Source organism: Danio rerio, chromosome 23 (assembly GCF_052040795.2).
Source record: "Danio rerio strain M-AB ecotype USA chromosome 23, GRCz13ab, whole genome shotgun sequence".
NCBI lineage: Eukaryota > Metazoa > Chordata > Actinopteri > Cypriniformes > Danionidae > Danio > Danio rerio.
The window spans coordinates 23,186,941-23,204,484 of NC_141043.1; the positions used below are offsets into that span (position 1 = coordinate 23,186,941).

Consider the following 17,544-nt stretch of genomic DNA (forward strand, 5'->3'; position numbering starts at 1 on the left):
AAAAGATACTTAAATTTAGGGGTGACACAGTGGCACAGTAGGTAGTTTTGTCATCTCACAGCAAGAAGGTCGCTGATTCAAGCCTCGTCTAGGTCAGTTGGCATTTCTGTGTGGAGTTTGCATGTTCTCCCCACGTTCGCATGGGTTTCCTTTGGGTGCTCCGGTTTCCCCTATGCGGTATATGTGTCCCCTATGTTCGCTGTGTATGTGTGCGAATGAGTGTATGGGTGCTTTCCAGTGATGGGTTGCAGCTGGAAGGGCATCTGCTGCATAAAAACATATGCTGGATAAGTTACTGGTTCATTCTGCAGTGGCGACCCCAGATTAATAAAGGGACTAAGCTGAAAAGAAAACGAATAAATTAATGTTATCAATTTGGCTTATTTATCTTAATCTTTAAATTTTATACTAAAATATACTGGGTCATGTAAAGTGACACTGACATTTACCTGCATTTACTGTAAGAATTCTGTTAGATTATTTTTGAAATCTCATAATTTTACTTCACAAATGTTCAAAGTTTCATTTTACTTTTCAACCATATAAATAACATCTTCAAAATGCCTGAGGAAAAATAAAGGTGTTTTTTTTCCATTTTTGAGCGTCAACACATCACTTATATTGACCACACCATTTAGTTGTTTAGATTGTGTTTTATATTTAGTTGAATGGTTAAATAAACTCAATTTATTTATTAAAATTATTTGTATTAATTACATTTCCTATTTATTCAAGCTTTAGAGATTAAAACTAGACTCTGCCCCTTTAATGTGGGTTGGTCTTCTTAAACAAGGAAGTGCCACTTCTTGTTCTGTCTTGGTAGTAAACCAAAGTGTATGACATTGCAGTAAATTAAAATATACAACAACACAATAATATACACATAGAAATGGTTTAATATTCCAATACTCACATTCTTAATTGTGTCTTTTTAACAGATTTTAATTAGACTGCAAACCTTTTTGAGATGTCTTGTTTTATTCCTTGGCATTAGATTACAAAGATACTTGTTATATCATATCTAGTGATAAGTCTTACTCATTTTCATTAACAGCTATACACCCTTACAAATCACATGCACTAAATGGACAGCCAGTCTAGACTTTATTAAATATAAAATCATATTTGGCACAGACTATTCAGTCGTCCTCTTGATCTTCAGCATTGTCATCTTCAAACTCCTAAAAAAAAGTACATTGTTACAGTGTACACCGTAAAACTATCTGAGATATATATTCAAACAGACAGTTCACCAAGAAAAGAAGTAAAAATTCTGTCATTATTTACTCACCCTTCGCTTGTTCCAAACCTGTTTGACTTTCTTTGTTCTTTTAAACACAAAGAAGATATTTTGAAGAAAGCTGAAAAACCTGAAACAATTGACTTCCATAGTACGGACAAAGAGCTTAGAACAGGGGTGTCAAACTCAATTCCTGGAGGACCGAAGCCCTGCACAGTTTAGTTCCAACCCTGCTCCAACACACTTACCTGTAGGTTTCAAACAAGCCTGATAGACTCAATTAGTTTGATCAGGTGTGTTTAATTAGGGTTGGAACTAAACTGTGCAAAGCTGCGGCCCTTTAGGAACTGAGTTTGACACCTGTGGCTTAGAATGACCAAGAGGTGACACTCAATAGAACAATCAATTGCAACAGCAGTGCCCAGCAACAGCCTCGGAATCTGCCATTTTGGAGTGAAAACGATCGGCTGTCCATTAGATCTTATAGGGTATTTGCTGAAGCATGCTAATAATTTCCCCGCCATGTCTTTATAATATGAGTATTTAGTTTACCTCAGTATATTCAATGAAGCTTCTGCGCTAGCCTGCCAATTCTGATGGGCTTATGCGAGTAAACGGCTTTTTATCTCGTTTTACGCTTAAGGAACTAAATGAATGCCAAAGTCTGTTTAACTGATTGTATTTGAATTACATTACAACATCGATGCTGTAAAAGGAATTGTATAAATTGGAAAAAAATTCACAATAACAGGTCACCGCAAGTTTATCAGTATGGGAAAAACACTAGCTCGGCATATTTACCCTATTGCAGTGGTTCTCAAACTGTGGTACGTGTACCACTAGTGGTACGCAGGCTTCCTTCTAGTGGTACGCGGAGGAAGGAAATATGTCATGCACATGCTACACACATTTCAAAATTTATTAAAAATTATGTATATAATATGTCATATATGACATATAGCCTATATTTATGATGTAATCTGCCACATTTTTTAACTGTGCAGAGTTGTAGCTGCTTTACTGGGCCTAATGCGCTACTGTATTTTAATACTACTCATTTTGGTGATACTTGGAGAGACAATTTTTTTTCTGAGGTGGTACTTGATGAAAAATGTTTGAGAACCACTGCCCTATTGCTGTCGTGATGGCAACTTTGTTTTTTATTGATTTATTTAAAAAGTGCATTAATGCTGAGGTACAACCTGAAAGATGACAATACAACACTTACTATCACAATCATCAGCACTTTTAATAGTTTATTTTACAGACTTATAATATGCTGTTGTTATATTGGAGTTTTCACTCCAAAATGGCCGCCATTTTCCAAATTGCACTAGAGTGTCGCCTCTTGGGGATTCTATGCTCTTTGGTATGGATGTTGATTGTTACCCATTTTTAGCATTTATCAAAATATCTTCTTTTGTGTTCAACAGAACAAAGAAAGTCATTCAGTTTAGAACCACTTGAGGGAGAGTAATAACTGAGTTAAATTTCATTTATGGTTGAACTATCTCTTTAGTTAAAATAAATTGTTTCCACACCTTTTTTTGTGCCTCAAATTTTTCTTCAGGTGTGACGGGATCTTTGTCCACTCGTTCCAGGTGGGGAAGTTGTGAGATCACATAAAGCCTGTAATCGTCAGTCTTCGCAATAGGGTTGTCCAAAAGCACAAGTGCCTTTAGTGTTTGCCCCACACTTGCCAGAGTCTGCAAAGCCCTCATAGAAGATATAAGGTTCCCCCTTTAAAATGTAAACAGAGAGTTATCAGATATAAACAGTTTAAAATAGTGAGAGACATTTGCTTTTTCGATTTTAGCCTTCAGTTACCTGACATTAAGATACTCGAGGCATTTCATACTGGCACTGAGTCCATCCAGTGTTTCTAACTGGTTATGTCTGAGGTGAAGAGTGATGAGACGCTCAAGCTTTTCCAGACCCTCCAGTTTCTTTATATTGTTCTGAGCCTAAATAGTTTGGTGAATGTCCAAGATGATAGTTATTTGGAGATAAGCACTACTGTGTACTTTTAATCCACAATAAACATCAACAAGAGCAGCTACCAGATACAAATGGCGTAAGTTGGGCAGGTAAATGCCATCTGTTGTTTCCAAACAATTTCCTCTGAGCTCCAGAGTCACCAGATTGGTCAGATTTGGATGATCCAGGCCCTGCATGGTCTGGATGCCATTACCTTAAATAAATATACGCAAGAATTTAAAAACATTGCTGCAGATGAAGCTTAAAGTTAAATGTTTAGTGTCTAATGTAGACTACAGTGAAATACGGCCAATGTCAAAGTGTAGTAGTACTTCATGTAGTGTGTTTTGATTTCATCTATGCTTTTGAAATGTTTTATGGGACTTTTTTTAGCAGTTTGAAAGGATGTACTGTCTTGGTTGTTCATGTAAATGTTAGTACAAAGACTAGCTAATGAGCAGTACATTCTGTTATTTTGTGAATTTATTTTGCTCTATGTATTATATCTTATGCAATAATATATATATATATATATATATATATATATATATATATATATATATATATATATATATCAATAATATTAAGATAATATTAAGAGAAAAATAAATCCATAAAATGTCTCAGACTAGTAAAAGTCTAAACTGTAAAGTCAAACATTCAAAAAGTCAATGGTCCTATAATGCATCATTTATTTTTATTCAACTTCAGGGGCCGCCACAGCCGAATGAAGGGCCTTCAATAATGCAATATAAAAATAATAACCATCATTTTTTTTCTGTAAATTTTTTTCAAAGGAATATAAAAGTGTTTCATGGGTCATGAAACATCAAAAATTTAATTGTACGAAAAACTGGACTAAAATACATTTACAAGACACAATCAAATAAACCTTAAATTACATTGTGATCATATCACTTCATAAGACCTCAATGTATCGTCAGGAGTCACAGGTAACAGTTTGCCCGTATATGTTTTTTTTTTCTTTTTTTACTTTTTTTGGCAGTAGCTGTTAACAAGCAGCTTATTAATCACAAAACACCACCATTTCAGCTAAAAAACTTCTTAAAAAAACAACTGAGAAAAAAACATGGACAAACTTAGGCTACATTAATAGTAAATTAAAATAACTTTGGTATTTTGAAAGCATAACCTGACCAAAGATATTCCATTTGTATAACTTCACGGAAGTGGATCTTGCACCTTCTCTGATTGGTGGAAATTTCTTTAATGCATCATGGGTAATGTAGTTTTCACCCTTAATTTAGTTGTTAAATGTAATTATTTTTTAAAAAGTTGAAATAGTGTGACAAAAACATATACCATCGATTAACAGCTTTAAAATTCATAGCAAGTTTTAAATTAAAATTTTACTATATGGTGGAAAGTCGCTGGCTCGAGTCCCAGCTGGGTCAGTTGGTATTTCTGTGTGGAGTTTGCATGTTTTCCCCGTGTTGGTGTGGATTTTTTCCTAGTGCTCTGGTTTCCCCAACAGTTCAAGCACATGCGGTATAGGTGAATTGGATGAACTAAATTGGCCGTAGTAGTATAAGTGGTTGTGTTTGAGAGTGTATGGGTGTTTCCTAGTACTGGGTTGAGGCTTGAGGGGCATCTGCCACGTAAAACATTGGCTGGAATAGTTGGCGATTCATTCTGCTGTGGTGACCCCTTAAAAATAAGGGACTAAGCCGATGGAAATATAATAAATGAATGAAATTTCACTGTAAAGAAAATGGATGCATTTGTTTTATTGCAGAACCTGATTATTGCACTATATAGTTTAAAAGAGCTCAATAAAAGTATTGTACTAATTAATAGACCAAACTAACCAGTAAGATTGAGGGTTTCCAGTGCTGGGCCTCCGAGACCCTTCACATCAAACAGCCGATTGCTTGCAATGCTGAGCCACTGCAGGAAAGTGAGCTGACCGAAAGGCTGTCCCTCAAAGCCCTGAAGCAGGTTGCTGTCTCCCTTCACCCACAGCAGCTGAGTGAGGCCAGCCAGTGGAGAGAAGTCTGACAAATGATTGGAGGACAGGTCCAAATAACGCAGATGGATGTAGGAGCTGAGCAAGGCTAGGTCTGTCAGACCCCTGGTTTAGACAGGTAATGGGAATCAATATTTTTTACTTTAGTGAGATACAGTACATGGTGTAGAGAATTATGAAAATAGTCATTCATTTTGATATTTGTACATATTGTTCTAACGATTAGTAAAACATTGTCAACCAGCTCATATTAGAGTATTAATTTAACTTTGGCAGGAAGTTAGGTTACAGTCAGTAAAATAAGCTGACGTGTAGTTACAAAGTTACTAGTTTATGGAACATTTGTTAAGTAGAAAGTCCATTAAAGAATAGCTTGCACACAAAATGAAATTTCACTCACTGTTGTCTCAGACCCAAACCTTTATTACTTTCTTTCTACTGTTGAGCACAAAAGAAGATAATTTAAAGAAAGCTGAAAAAAGCTGTAACCGTTGACTTACTACATTTGCAAATACTAAAGATGTGAACGGTAACAGGTTTCTAGCTTTCCTCAAGGTATCTTCTTTTGGGTTTAACTGACTAAAAAGAAACTTATAAAGATTTGGAACAACTTGAGGGCAAGTACACAGTTTTTGGAGTAACTATACCTTACTTGCTCTAATGCAGGGGTCACCAACATGGTGCCCGCGGGCACCAGGTAGCCCGAGATGATCAAATGTGTTGCCCGCATGCCTGTTCTAAAAATAGCTCACTATAGCGCCACTTACCAGTAAGCTTCATCTAATATAGAAGTAATCATTTAAAAATGTAAATATTTGCAGAGATATGTAAAAATAAGGTGTTGCACATTGATACATTAAATACAGGGTTGATAACTTTAGTGAGAATCATTAACATGATTGGTGTCTTCACATGGATGAATATCATTAATTATTACCAAAAACATAAAGTATAATTAAAAGTAAATTGAGCAAGTTTTTTATTTGAGAAGTGTTTATCAAACTGGTAGCCCTCCACATTAAACGGTACCCAAGAAGTAGCTCTCAGTTTCATAAAGGTTGGTGACCCCTGCTCTAATGACTGTTAGTTGAAAAATAGTTGAAAAGTTGCAGTTAGAAATTAGAATATCTAAAGTCTACTAAAAAGTGTTATTGAACGAACAAACTTACTTATTTTTAAGATCAAGTCTGACATAGGCATGAGACAGACCATTCCCTGTGCGACATAGCAAAGATAAACTTCTCGCTAAAATGTCCTGGGTTAGTGGACAAGACTCTAGCTGAGTAAAGAGAGAGACAGAGAGATTCTTAAATGAACTCACGAAGAATCATTTTAATTATTTGGATAAAAATGTTACTAAAATAAGACCAAAGAAAACACATTTTATACCTGATCTCCATCTGATTTCTCTTTCTCTTCCAGATCCTCATTCTCTCCCTCATGATCAGAGTCTGCTTTCAATACCTCATCTTCACCAGAGTCTGACATTATTCTTCTATCTTAACTACCTTGTCGATCAACTTTTCACGGGTTGAAATAAATGATTGGGAATTTAGATCGATCAATTTACATCATTAGCATGCTGGCTAACTTTAGCTTGCTTGTTAGTAACTTAACAGACAGGATGCACTGAAAATAACTATTTTACTTGTAACGTTAAACAATTTATGATCATTTCCTGTAACATTAATAACTCAAAAATTACAAATGGATTATATGATCCCGATGTCCGAACAAGTTTTCTGTCACTCACCTCGCGCTGATGAGTGTTTATGGCTGTTACCATAGTAACACCACATGTCCCAGAGAGACTACCGTTCCCTCATCATAGGATCTCGAGAGTGCAATTTCACATCGCGTGGCCATGACAAAAAAAAAGTTGTGAGCCGAACACATACCCTCCCGGTAATTATTGTGCATGTCTAGGGTTATTCACATTTAACCACACTGAGTTTCTGTGGATAACTGAGTGATAACTGAGTTGTTACTCACTATATTTGAGGTAATAGTTGCAATTTAGGTATAGAGTGACACGAATGCATGAGTGTTTCCAGAGTAATGGCAGTTCATAACACTATGGCGACCCCTGATAAAGCAGGGATTAAGACAAAGGAAAGTGAGCTAGTGTGTAATTTGAAAAACAGACTAATAGCCTCATGTTGTTTACAGTGCATCAATGCCATTGGAAAGTCGAGATCTTTAATGAAGGGAAGAAAAAAATCATCCAAATATCAAAAAGTAATATTTGGTTCACAAAATGTAAAGGCAGTAAGATGCTTATTGGGTTTATAAAGGTTATGTCATAAAGTTGTTTTATGTTAACTGTTTTGTAAAACAATTGGTTGTAATTGCAATAAATGTTAACTTTAAGCTTGAGCTAAAAACTAAAGACTAATGCAGACTCAAAAATGGAGACACTAAAGATGTCTGAAGATGATATCTTTATTTCAGTTAGAATCAGCATCTGCCTTGTCTTTGTCTTTATAAAAAACTCAGCTGTATGTCACATCAAGCACCTTGCAGTGATCCTCAGCAGCACTCACCCTTAGGTCACCCTCACCAATCCCATTGTCTTCTGGTGGCCCCTCAGAGGGTTGTGCTGTGTCTTTGGTGACCCTCACCAACCCGCAATGTCTTTGGTGACCCTCACTAACCCACAACATCTTTGATGACCCTCACCATTCCCCAGTGTCTTTGGTGACCCTCACCAACTCTGTTCTTGGTCCCCCTGACCAACCCTCTGTGTCTTCAGTGACCCTCACCAACCCACAGTGTCATTGGTATCCCTCAACAACCCCCAACGTCTTTAGTGACCCTAACCATCCCTCAGTGTCTTTGGTGACCCTCACCAGCCCGCAATGTCTTTGGTGACCCTCACTAACCCACAACATCTTTGATGACCCTCACCATTCCCCAGTGTCTTTGGAAACCCTCACCAACCCTCTCTGTCTTTGGTGACCCTTACCAACCAGCAATGTCTTTGCTGACCCTCACCAACCCTGTCTGTTCTTGGTGACCCTCACCAGCCCTCAGTGTCTGTAGTGGCCCTCACCAAGCCACAGTGTCTTTGGTGACCCTTTCCAACCCTCTGTGTCTTTGGTGTACCTCACCATCCCTGAGTGTCTGTGGTGACCCTTACCAACCCTCTCTGTCTTTAGTGACCCTCACAAACCCTGTCTGTTCTTGGTCATCCTCACCAACTCTCAGTATGTGTGGTGACCCTCATTTAACCCATGCAAGTAAAGTGCACACACATAGCAGTGAACAAACACGCACACACGCACGCACACACACACACAGCGAAGCGTGGACACACATTCTAGGCAGTGGGCAGCTTTTTCTGCAGTGCTTGGGAAAATGTGTATGATATCGCATACTTTCACAGTGATAAAACACCTATTATGTTTGTCTGTTTTTGCCGAGGGGTGTCTGGAGCCACGAGTCAACATCAGAAAAGGGTCGTTAAAGCCGGAAATCGAAAACTGAGTCAGAGTGAGTCAAAATGAAACGCAAAACCAAAGCCTTATAGACAAAGTCTGACAAAAGCGCCTGTAATCAATAGAAAAACAGCAAACCGCACAAAGCAACAAAGAATTCCAATAAAGAACCTGCTCCACCTTACGTCAGTAGTGCGTTCTGTTTAGGATCAGAGGAATAGATCCGAGGAAACATCTATAAAAACATGTACATGCATTAACTTCAGCAGTTTACATGAACAATATTTACTGAACAACATATAAAAGAAACTAAAACTACTTTTTTATACTTTTAAAATTAATTTCAATGAAATAATAGGCTACCAACACCATGATTTTATCCGTTAACGCAGTTATGCTTTGCTTTTTTTTAATTTTACTTTAAAATAATTGTAATTTAGTATTGTACATTAGCATATTAAAAAAAAATTTTTTACTATATGTTTCAGCTTTTGTTAAACATCATTCTTAAATGAATCATTTCATATTTTAAAGTTGCAATAATAGTTATAACCCACTTTATACTTTTCTGAAAGTGTAAAAAAAATTCAATGAATGCTCTGAAAGTGCATCTTTTTGGCTCCTTGAGTGATTTAAGTTTCCATTTATTTATGAGCCAAAGGAAAGTGAGTGTATGAGTATTTGTATCATAGACAGTTCTTATTTAGTTTAAGTTATGACTTAAATACACAAGTCAAATGAACGAAGAGTGAATTTTAAAATACACAAAAAATAAAGAATGTACTGAACTGTTAGAAGCACATCAGTCTAGAGTGAGTTGGCTAAGCCAAGCAGGACACACATCATGTTAGCTGACCCCTATAATTTTGGATCAGTTTTGGTATTCTGTGTAAGAAAACAATATGAAGACATTTTCTACCAGGACACATTTACATTCTTTTACAGCAGCTCTAAAACATAAATAAATAAAATTCCATATTACAAGAGAACCCTGAGCATAATATTTAATGATATATGATCATCAATAAATGATTTTTTGCATATTTACAATTTAAATGTTAGCCTACTTTTACTAACTGTATATAATTAATAAAATATATATTAACAAATATTTGTAAAATCCACACAGAAGATAAATATGACAATTTAATATAACAACCACATACTTCTGTTTACGTACTTAGTTTTGTCTCTATTCGAATTGATCCAATCCATTCCTGTTCGTAAACATACAGCATGTAAACAAGTGATAAACACTGACTCAATCAATACAGTGCAAAGTGAGCATTCAATAAAATCCAAATAATTTATTTCGGTAGCATCTCTCTAAAACAAATGACTACCGTAGTAAATCACACAACAAAGTAACCTGCTTCAAAACAGTAATCATAAATAGTGATTAAATCATGCACGCTAAAAGCAGCAACAGCGCAATAATAAACTGAAGTAGAATAACATTCTACTCTGTAACAGTGTAAGGAAAAATATAATTCTATTTTAATTCGATCAGAGTTTAGGTAAAACAACATTTACCTAAAACTGGAGAGGAAGATGCTGACACTTTAGCATCAAATTGCAACATTACTTAACATCAAGTGCGTTAAACTGCATTTATGTAAACTAAGAAACACAACATGTTAAAAGTTTTGCTTTGGTTAGTCTCAGCTTCAAACTTGTCTTAAAACAAAATGGTTTCAAATTATAAGTGCAAAAAAAAAAAAAAAATTCTTCACACTCTCAGAAAATCTTTAAGTTTTTGATGCAAAACACACTTTGTTAATTGCATCAAAGTATAAATACTGTAACATTAAATACATTTTTAATGTTCACAGACCCTGAGAATAAGGGTGGTAAATGTAAAACCTGTGACAAAATTGCATGTAAGAAAAAAGAACTATTAAGCAGCTGCCAATGTTTATGAAAATAAAAATACTACATTCAATATGGCATGTGCTGTTTGTGATATGTCAGTTATTCAGGATGTAAATATGATGGTTTGATCATATATATGATCTGTGATTGTAGCAGAGAACATCCGACATGGTTTTTCCACATTGCACTTACCACATTATCATTTTAATGCATAATGTGTCTATTTGATATGTACTTGTGTTACTTGAGCTTCATTCGGCTATACTGTTTGAATATTTCCCTCATAGTTCTCCATGCAGATCTGGATGCGTCGGGTGAAATAGTCAGGCTCAGAAATGGCCTTCAGCAGGTCGTTCTGAACCAGACAGAGATCGTACAGCTCTGATGTGCAGGCAGTTCGGGTCTGCAAGCCCCCACGCTCTAAAAACACCTGCAGAAAGAGGTGGATGAAGAGTGAAGAAATGGAAGAGAGACATAGGACGGTTATTCTGCAGATGAAAAAATGGACTTCTCATACCTTAGGATGGACAATAGTGTCCTCGTCATTTTGACGAATGTTGTCGTCAATGAAGATATGTTGAACATTGCTGTCAAAAGGGTCAATCCAGAGTGGTTTTCCTCCTAAAATGGAGTATGTGTTTCGTGCCCACCTATTTAGGATAAACAAAACATGCACTTTGACTTCAATGAGACAATATGGTGACAATATAATTAAATTCTCTGAATTTGACCACTGTTGGAAACAGTCGTTAATAGAAATGTCAATTTTAAAATATCTATTTCCCCCTAACATTTGAGCACTGATGAGTGTGATCTTAAACACTGCTGAATGCCCTTTTGGGTTATGATAGTGACTGAATATGATTGCGACTGGATTATCAATTCATCACTCCTCACAGAGCAGAAACCGACAGGGGAACATTTGAAAGTGGCGTCTTTCAGCTAATCTATCAAGGGATCGCACGTATATCTTACTCATCGATGGATCCTCTGATATATGTTACTTTCAAACGCTCTGAATATGTCTGAATATTTGTGTTCACACTCTGTGAAGAGTGGTGAAGCGATGACCATTGGAGCCAATTACAGTGAGCACGCAAGCACAAAAGTGCAATAAGAAGTGTTCTTATTGTTGTAAGAAGTGTTTTTAAACTTTAGTAAAGACTCATACCAAATAGAGATGGACCGAAATGAAAATTCTTGGCCAAAACTGAAAATTCTGTATTTACTTGGCTGAAAAATGAAACCAAAAATGAATTGTAATAATGATATAATTAAATTATCATATTTTGTAAGACTTTCTAAATTAAACTCAATAACTGAGACTATGTGACTACAGCTAGAGGAAGAGTGAAACCAGCGTGCTGACCATTGTTGCACAGTGTGACGCAGCATAACACTTTTTCGGTTCACAAATTCTGTCATTTTTCTCTTTCAGCCAAAAAACGAAAATGCCATTTTGGTCTGAAAATTTCAGTATCCCTTGTACCAAAGTAAGTACCTTAGATATCTATAATATACATACAAAATAATCAAAAAACAACATTATTCAAGTTTTTTTTAATATATTTTAAAACAAACATTATTCATATTGTGCATTTAAGTCACTTGTTTTAAAGCAAAGCAAGTAATGCACAGGTCTGAAAACACCACAAATTATTTCTAAATCCATAATAGACCCCTTACCAGTCAAAGTTGTCCTGGAAGCCACCCAGACCCTCAGCAGAGCTTAGATACTGGTACACACTTCGCTCTCCGTCCCGTGTGGATGCATGCTCTTCTCCACGGGTCAGCGACACACCTTTAACACTGCACCTGATGCGTCCGGCCATCATATTCACCTTTAGCTGGGACAAGAGACAGTCATGTGGACATGAGTGACAGCGCTAAAAACAAATGCTCAATCAAATCTTTTTAAAATCCTGAATCGACACACTAAAGGACGGATGACACCATGGCTGAAGTATTTCTTTTAGACAGGTAATGTTAGGTTTTAAAATTATTTTAGTCATGCAAAGCTTAGACTTTGTCGTTTTGTGAATGGGTTAACTTATATGCACAAAAGACTATAGCTGTGTCTCATTTTAGAGGCTGCATCCTCTGAAGGATGAAGACTTCAAAGGTGAGTCCTTCGAAGTCCACACAGGCTGAACCGAGCATTTTGAAATGAGACGATCTAGCCCACAGAGGACAGATCTCGTCACCAGGCAACCGTAACAGCTGCAGGTAATAAGTGCTTGATGAAAATTTTTTTCTCAAAGTGTTTTTTAAACGTATTTTAAGCAATCTGAAGACAAAACAAGATTTACAAAAGCTGGAAATATATTTCCTTTTATCCATACATGTACAAATAAACAAGTAAACTGTCTATTAAATCACTCTTTAGTAAGACAGGTCATATCTTTTTGTTTTTTTGTTACGTGTGTTTAGATATCCAAGTAAAATTAACCTAATTCATACATTTAAACTGGAGCTTTCCTTTAAAAACACACACGTATCTTGGGGTGTTCGAGGTCGCAAAGGATCCACCAGTTGTATCCTTCATTACCTGGAAAATGAAGGAAGCTTTTGGAGGCTGCGTTTGAAGGAGCCTTTGAATTTTTTTAAAATGAGACCACCTTCGTTGTGCCACAATGACGCAGCACACTTTAAATGCATCCTTCGGAGAATGCAGTCTCTGAAACGTGACACAGCTTATAGAGTACACAAGACATGTCACTTGTAGACTTTTGAATGGGAAAAAGTGTAAATTTCAGTATGCTGAATGAAGCCCCACTTTCTAGTAAAGGAGCCAATCAGCTATCGCTACAAGGTGAATAAAACCCGCCTTCTAGTATAGTAGCCAATCAGTGATCGCTATAGAATGACAATTCTTTGGGGGAGGAGCTCAGATCAGATGTGAGTTTCTGCAGATTTTGTGTGATACTAACATTTAGAAATGAAACTAAATCTTCTGGCGAAAGCTTGATGTGACTATTTTCAGTTTCATAAGATACCTTTTACAGCAGGGGTCCTCAAACTTTTCAGCCCGCAACCCCTAAAAATAACAACACCAGTGACTCGCGACCCCCTCTATCCTAGGCGGTGGTTATAAGCATACAAATAATGCACACAATGGTGCACTAATACTCATACACTTATAGGAACTATAAAAACAAGCTTATTGACGACACAAAATAGTGCAACAGTCTATTTTTTTATAATCATTATTCATTTGCTTAATAAACTCACTTAATGAGAATGGTGAGCACAATGTTTATAGCACAAGACTATTCTTGTTTTAATTTTGGAGACTTGGAGCCACTTGGAGATTCCCTCCTTGTTCAGTCATGGCCTTTTTAAATGTATGTGAGTGCCATAAAGGTGTCAAAGTTTAACATTGTACTGTAAAATCAATCTTCTGCAACCAACACTATTGCTGTGATGTTAATCTAGCATAACCACAAGGGCCGCAATCTAATGGAAAGAAAGTTGAAAGGCTGATGACTTTTTATTTGCATGTTTTTTTATGTAACCATTAAATATTAAGTTTATATTAAATATATTATAAGCTAAAAATAATTAGCTCTAGTTTTTATATTCTGCAGGTTATGGAAAAAAATGTGGTCATTTTAATACTTTAATAAAATATATGAGATTTTTGGAAATCACCAAGCGACCCCCCCCAGGGGGTCCTGACCCCTACTTTGAGAGCCACTGTTTAACAGCATCGATTTGAATCGAAAACAATCAAATTGTAGTATTATAAAGTACTGTAAAGTTTTCTAACTGGTGAATGGCATGATCCAGTGGGTCTCTGTCATCTTTAATGTGCACGTTTGTGATTTCAGGAGGCGTGGCTTTGGTCAAAAGGGAAGGGATTGTATTTAAAAGATATTATGCTGGCCGCTTAGCATTTAGGCAGACCACTTACAACACCTTTAGGTGGGCTAATATTATTGACCATAGCAGTTTATTGAAATACATATAAATAATTGGGAAATATCATTTGACTAATAATTTTGTCTTCAATTGTATGTTTGTTGCTTGTATTTGAAGTTTGAATGGAATGTAGTTTCTGCTCTACAGTATGCGATCATTGACACGGTGTATGTCACAGTGTGTACAGTGTAACACCTTCAGTGCCGGGAGGTCAGGAAAGAGCGGATGTGAGCCATGCTCCACAGCATTTTTGACTGCAGCCAGGACACGAGGCAGATCTGTGCCAAACGTCCGGAACAGGACAGAGAACTCGATGCCCTGCGAAGCCAAGTCCTGCAGCATCTGGAAGAAGGAGGGCAAGATCCAGTGGTACAGCTTCCCATCTTCTCCCTTCACAGACAGCTCTTTATCTGCAGGTAAATGAGAGGGCCAGCTGAGCAGCTCCAGATGCTCCTCAAGGACCTTCCGGAACCGCCGACCTGGACCCACTGTGGTGAAGGCCGCCACCCGGCCAAACTGAGAGTAGTATGAAACAGCGCCTTCACAAGGCGGAAGGAGAGATGGAGCTTCTGACAACCACTCCCATTTACCTGTGAAAAATGAGGGAAAATGTTTGAGTCATAACGCAAAGCAACAGAGTAAATAATATATTACTAATTAATAAATTATTATTTGTATAAATAATTATGATTTACACATTTATATTTATTATAAAATCTACAAAAAAATCATACATTTTATTAATGGAAATAATCTATACACATGCATTACCTTGACATTAAAGTTATAACCCCCTACACATACATACATACATAGATACATACATACATACATACAAGAGAGACGCACACATCTAGATTATTATAAATGAATCTTTGTAAATATACTGATTTTTTTATTACTGTTTTATCCTAAAATGTTGATTGTTAAATGCACAGTTTATTCAGATTTATTACTTTTATTTATATATATATATATATAAGATTAATATGATAAATTGAATAATATATATATGAGAAGTCTTACAGATATTTTCTGTTGTATCCAAACTAATACATCGTCTAAAAATGTTTGTGTTTTCAGAAATTATAAGTTGAAATAAAGTGAGTTGTTCCTTAAAGCAAGGTAAAACATTCGTATTTCAACCCAGTTTTACTTGTCAAAAAAATGTTTCCTGGTGTAATTATTTTAAAATATTTGGAACAACAAACAAGACAAAACTCTAGGAGAAGTGAAGCCCCTAGCTAGATGTCTCACCTTTGGTCATGCGGCCCCAGGTCACAGTGGACAGGAAGTACTCAAGAGCAGCGACTGTGCCCTGTCTGGTCACCGCGTCCGACACCAGGATGGTGTTGTTGAGATCGAAGTGAAGGACGACTCTTCTGGAGGCTCTCCTCCTCGGGACAGAATCACTGGGCTCTTTGTGTTGCCCCGTCACGTCACTTTTGAATCCATTGCTTTGGTTTTGATCGATACTGGTTTCAGGGAGCCTCTCAGAGTTATACATGGTGTTCAAATATTTGTATTAGCGTTCACTTAAAAAGTACAAACATTAAAATTTAGAGTACGCAAGATACTTAAATAAGGCTAAATGAATGTCTCTGGCGACGAGTGAATGATGAATCCATGTTACGCAGATGACACACATGGAAGAACAGGCTTTCAGGTGATGAAGTCCTCATTTGTGTATATTTAGAGCCGTCAGATACAGATACATTTGTTTAATGCGTTCGTTTGAGAAAGAATATTAGACTGAAAACAGCTGAGCTCTCTAAACCGGCTTTTACAATGACAGCATGACTTCCGCGTGTTACTGTCAAACACCGCGAGAACAGAATAAAGATGGGATTGACGGGAGAAGGTTGTGAGAGCGCCGCCTGCTGTTCTTACTCCTCTTCAGACGCCAAAATAAGAGAATTAAAGGTTAATCAAAGAAAATTATAGCGAACAGTTCTTAATCTTAAAATAACTATTGTTTTATTTGTGGGAAAAACATTTTAAGAATTGAATGATTTTTCTTCACCGTAAAGAATATTTTGAGAACTTCAGAGATGTTCGCACAGGTTTTGCCAATTGCCTTAAGTACATTGTGTGGGGCAAAATTATTGATTTCCTTTTACGCCAAAAATAATTGGAATATTAAGATCATACTTGGTTAAAATATACATTTTTTTCTTTAAATATGCCTTTATCAATTTCAGATTAGTATGCCTATGAACTTTAGACAACTTTAAAGGTGATTATATATATATATATATATATATATATATATATATATATATATATATATATATATATATATATATATATATATATATATATATAGTGATCAGCATAATTGAGTACACCCCTTTTGAAACTGAATATTTTTATCCACGTCTCAGTGAATATAAGCAATGGATTTGGGCGCATTTGAACAAAACATATTTATTAAACAGATATATTTATTAAAATAATATTTTAGTCACCAAACATATTTAGAAATTGAAAGATAATACACTTAAATTCAAGCTAAATATTGCTAAAAAAATTACAACCTACACAATTTCAACAAAAATGCAACTTTTTCTTTTTTATTTGTATTTAATATTTGTCTCTACCATATAAATTTGACTACTAGTTTTTGGACCATTATCTTAAGGTATTTTGTTAGATAAGCTCCAGCTTTGGCTTCAGTACTGACTAATCTAATGTATATGCACCAATGAAATATTGTATAGCTTCCAATTAAAAACACAAAGATAGATTGTGATAGATTGTACTTAGCACTAAATACTAAAGCACTACTAGCACTAAACCTCTCAAATAGAAAGCTTATACAATGGAAGCTTATTTATGCAATTTTCAGATGATGCATACATCTCACTTTGATAAAAAAAAAAAAATAGCGACTTATAATCTGAGACAAGGGTCACAAGTAGAAACTTAATTTTAAGAGCGTAGTTTATCATGTATAACAGTTTTAGCTTTAACAGTCTTTGTGGCTGTTTCCGGTTAGTTTGAACTAAAACGTAACAATTTCCATCCTTTTTAAAAAACCCTATTTTGTTTATTTTTTATTGCTATGAAACCCTTAATTTCCATGGCAGTAAAAATACATTATGCACTTG

General features: G+C 35.9%; 2 protein-coding genes across 8 annotated transcripts; both read right to left on the reverse strand.

The window, feature by feature from the left end:
* Positions 1-878: 878 nt before the first annotated feature.
* Positions 879-7,008, reverse strand: lrrc23 (leucine rich repeat containing 23). Of its 7 annotated transcripts, none has more exons than XM_087305610.1 (8): positions 6,958-7,008; positions 6,594-6,724; positions 6,374-6,479; positions 5,047-5,309; positions 3,301-3,431; positions 3,068-3,204; positions 2,782-2,980; positions 879-1,181 (listed from the first exon to the last, which is right to left on the reverse strand). In XM_087305610.1, the coding sequence occupies exons 5-8, from the start codon at positions 3,412-3,414 to the stop codon at positions 1,140-1,142; spliced, it is 492 nt and encodes a 163-aa protein (XP_087161736.1). In that variant the 5' UTR covers positions 3,415-3,431; positions 5,047-5,309; positions 6,374-6,479; positions 6,594-6,724; positions 6,958-7,008; the 3' UTR covers positions 879-1,139.
* A 2,920-nt stretch (positions 7,009-9,928) lies between these two features.
* Positions 9,929-16,246, reverse strand: si:dkey-32e6.3. Its single transcript, XM_087306979.1, has 5 exons — positions 15,692-16,246; positions 14,630-15,024; positions 12,200-12,360; positions 11,031-11,163; positions 9,929-10,943 (listed from the first exon to the last, which is right to left on the reverse strand). The coding sequence occupies exons 1-5, from the start codon at positions 15,939-15,941 to the stop codon at positions 10,773-10,775; spliced, it is 1,110 nt and encodes a 369-aa protein (XP_087163105.1). The 5' UTR covers positions 15,942-16,246; the 3' UTR covers positions 9,929-10,772.
* Positions 16,247-17,544: the final 1,298 nt, after the last annotated feature.

Coding starts and splice junctions, on each gene's coding strand:
- lrrc23 (XM_087305606.1), bottom strand. CDS start 6,692: ATGTCAGACTCTGGTGAAGATGAGGTATTGAAAGCAGACTCTGATCAT. Junction 6,484..6,593: donor AGAAATCAGATGGAGATCAG/GTATAAAATGTG, acceptor CTCTTTACTCAG/CTAGAGTCTTGTCCACTAAC. Junction 3,205..3,300: donor ACTTACGCCATTTGTATCTG/GTAGCTGCTCTT, acceptor CAAACTATTTAG/GCTCAGAACAATATAAAGAA.
- si:dkey-32e6.3 (XM_087306979.1), bottom strand. CDS start 15,941: ATGTATAACTCTGAGAGGCTCCCTGAAACCAGTATCGATCAAAACCAA. Junction 11,164..12,199: donor TTCCAGGACAACTTTGACTG/GTAAGGGGTCTA, acceptor TATCCTAAATAG/GTGGGCACGAAACACATACT. Junction 10,944..11,030: donor ACACTATTGTCCATCCTAAG/GTATGAGAAGTC, acceptor CTCTTTCTGCAG/GTGTTTTTAGAGCGTGGGGG.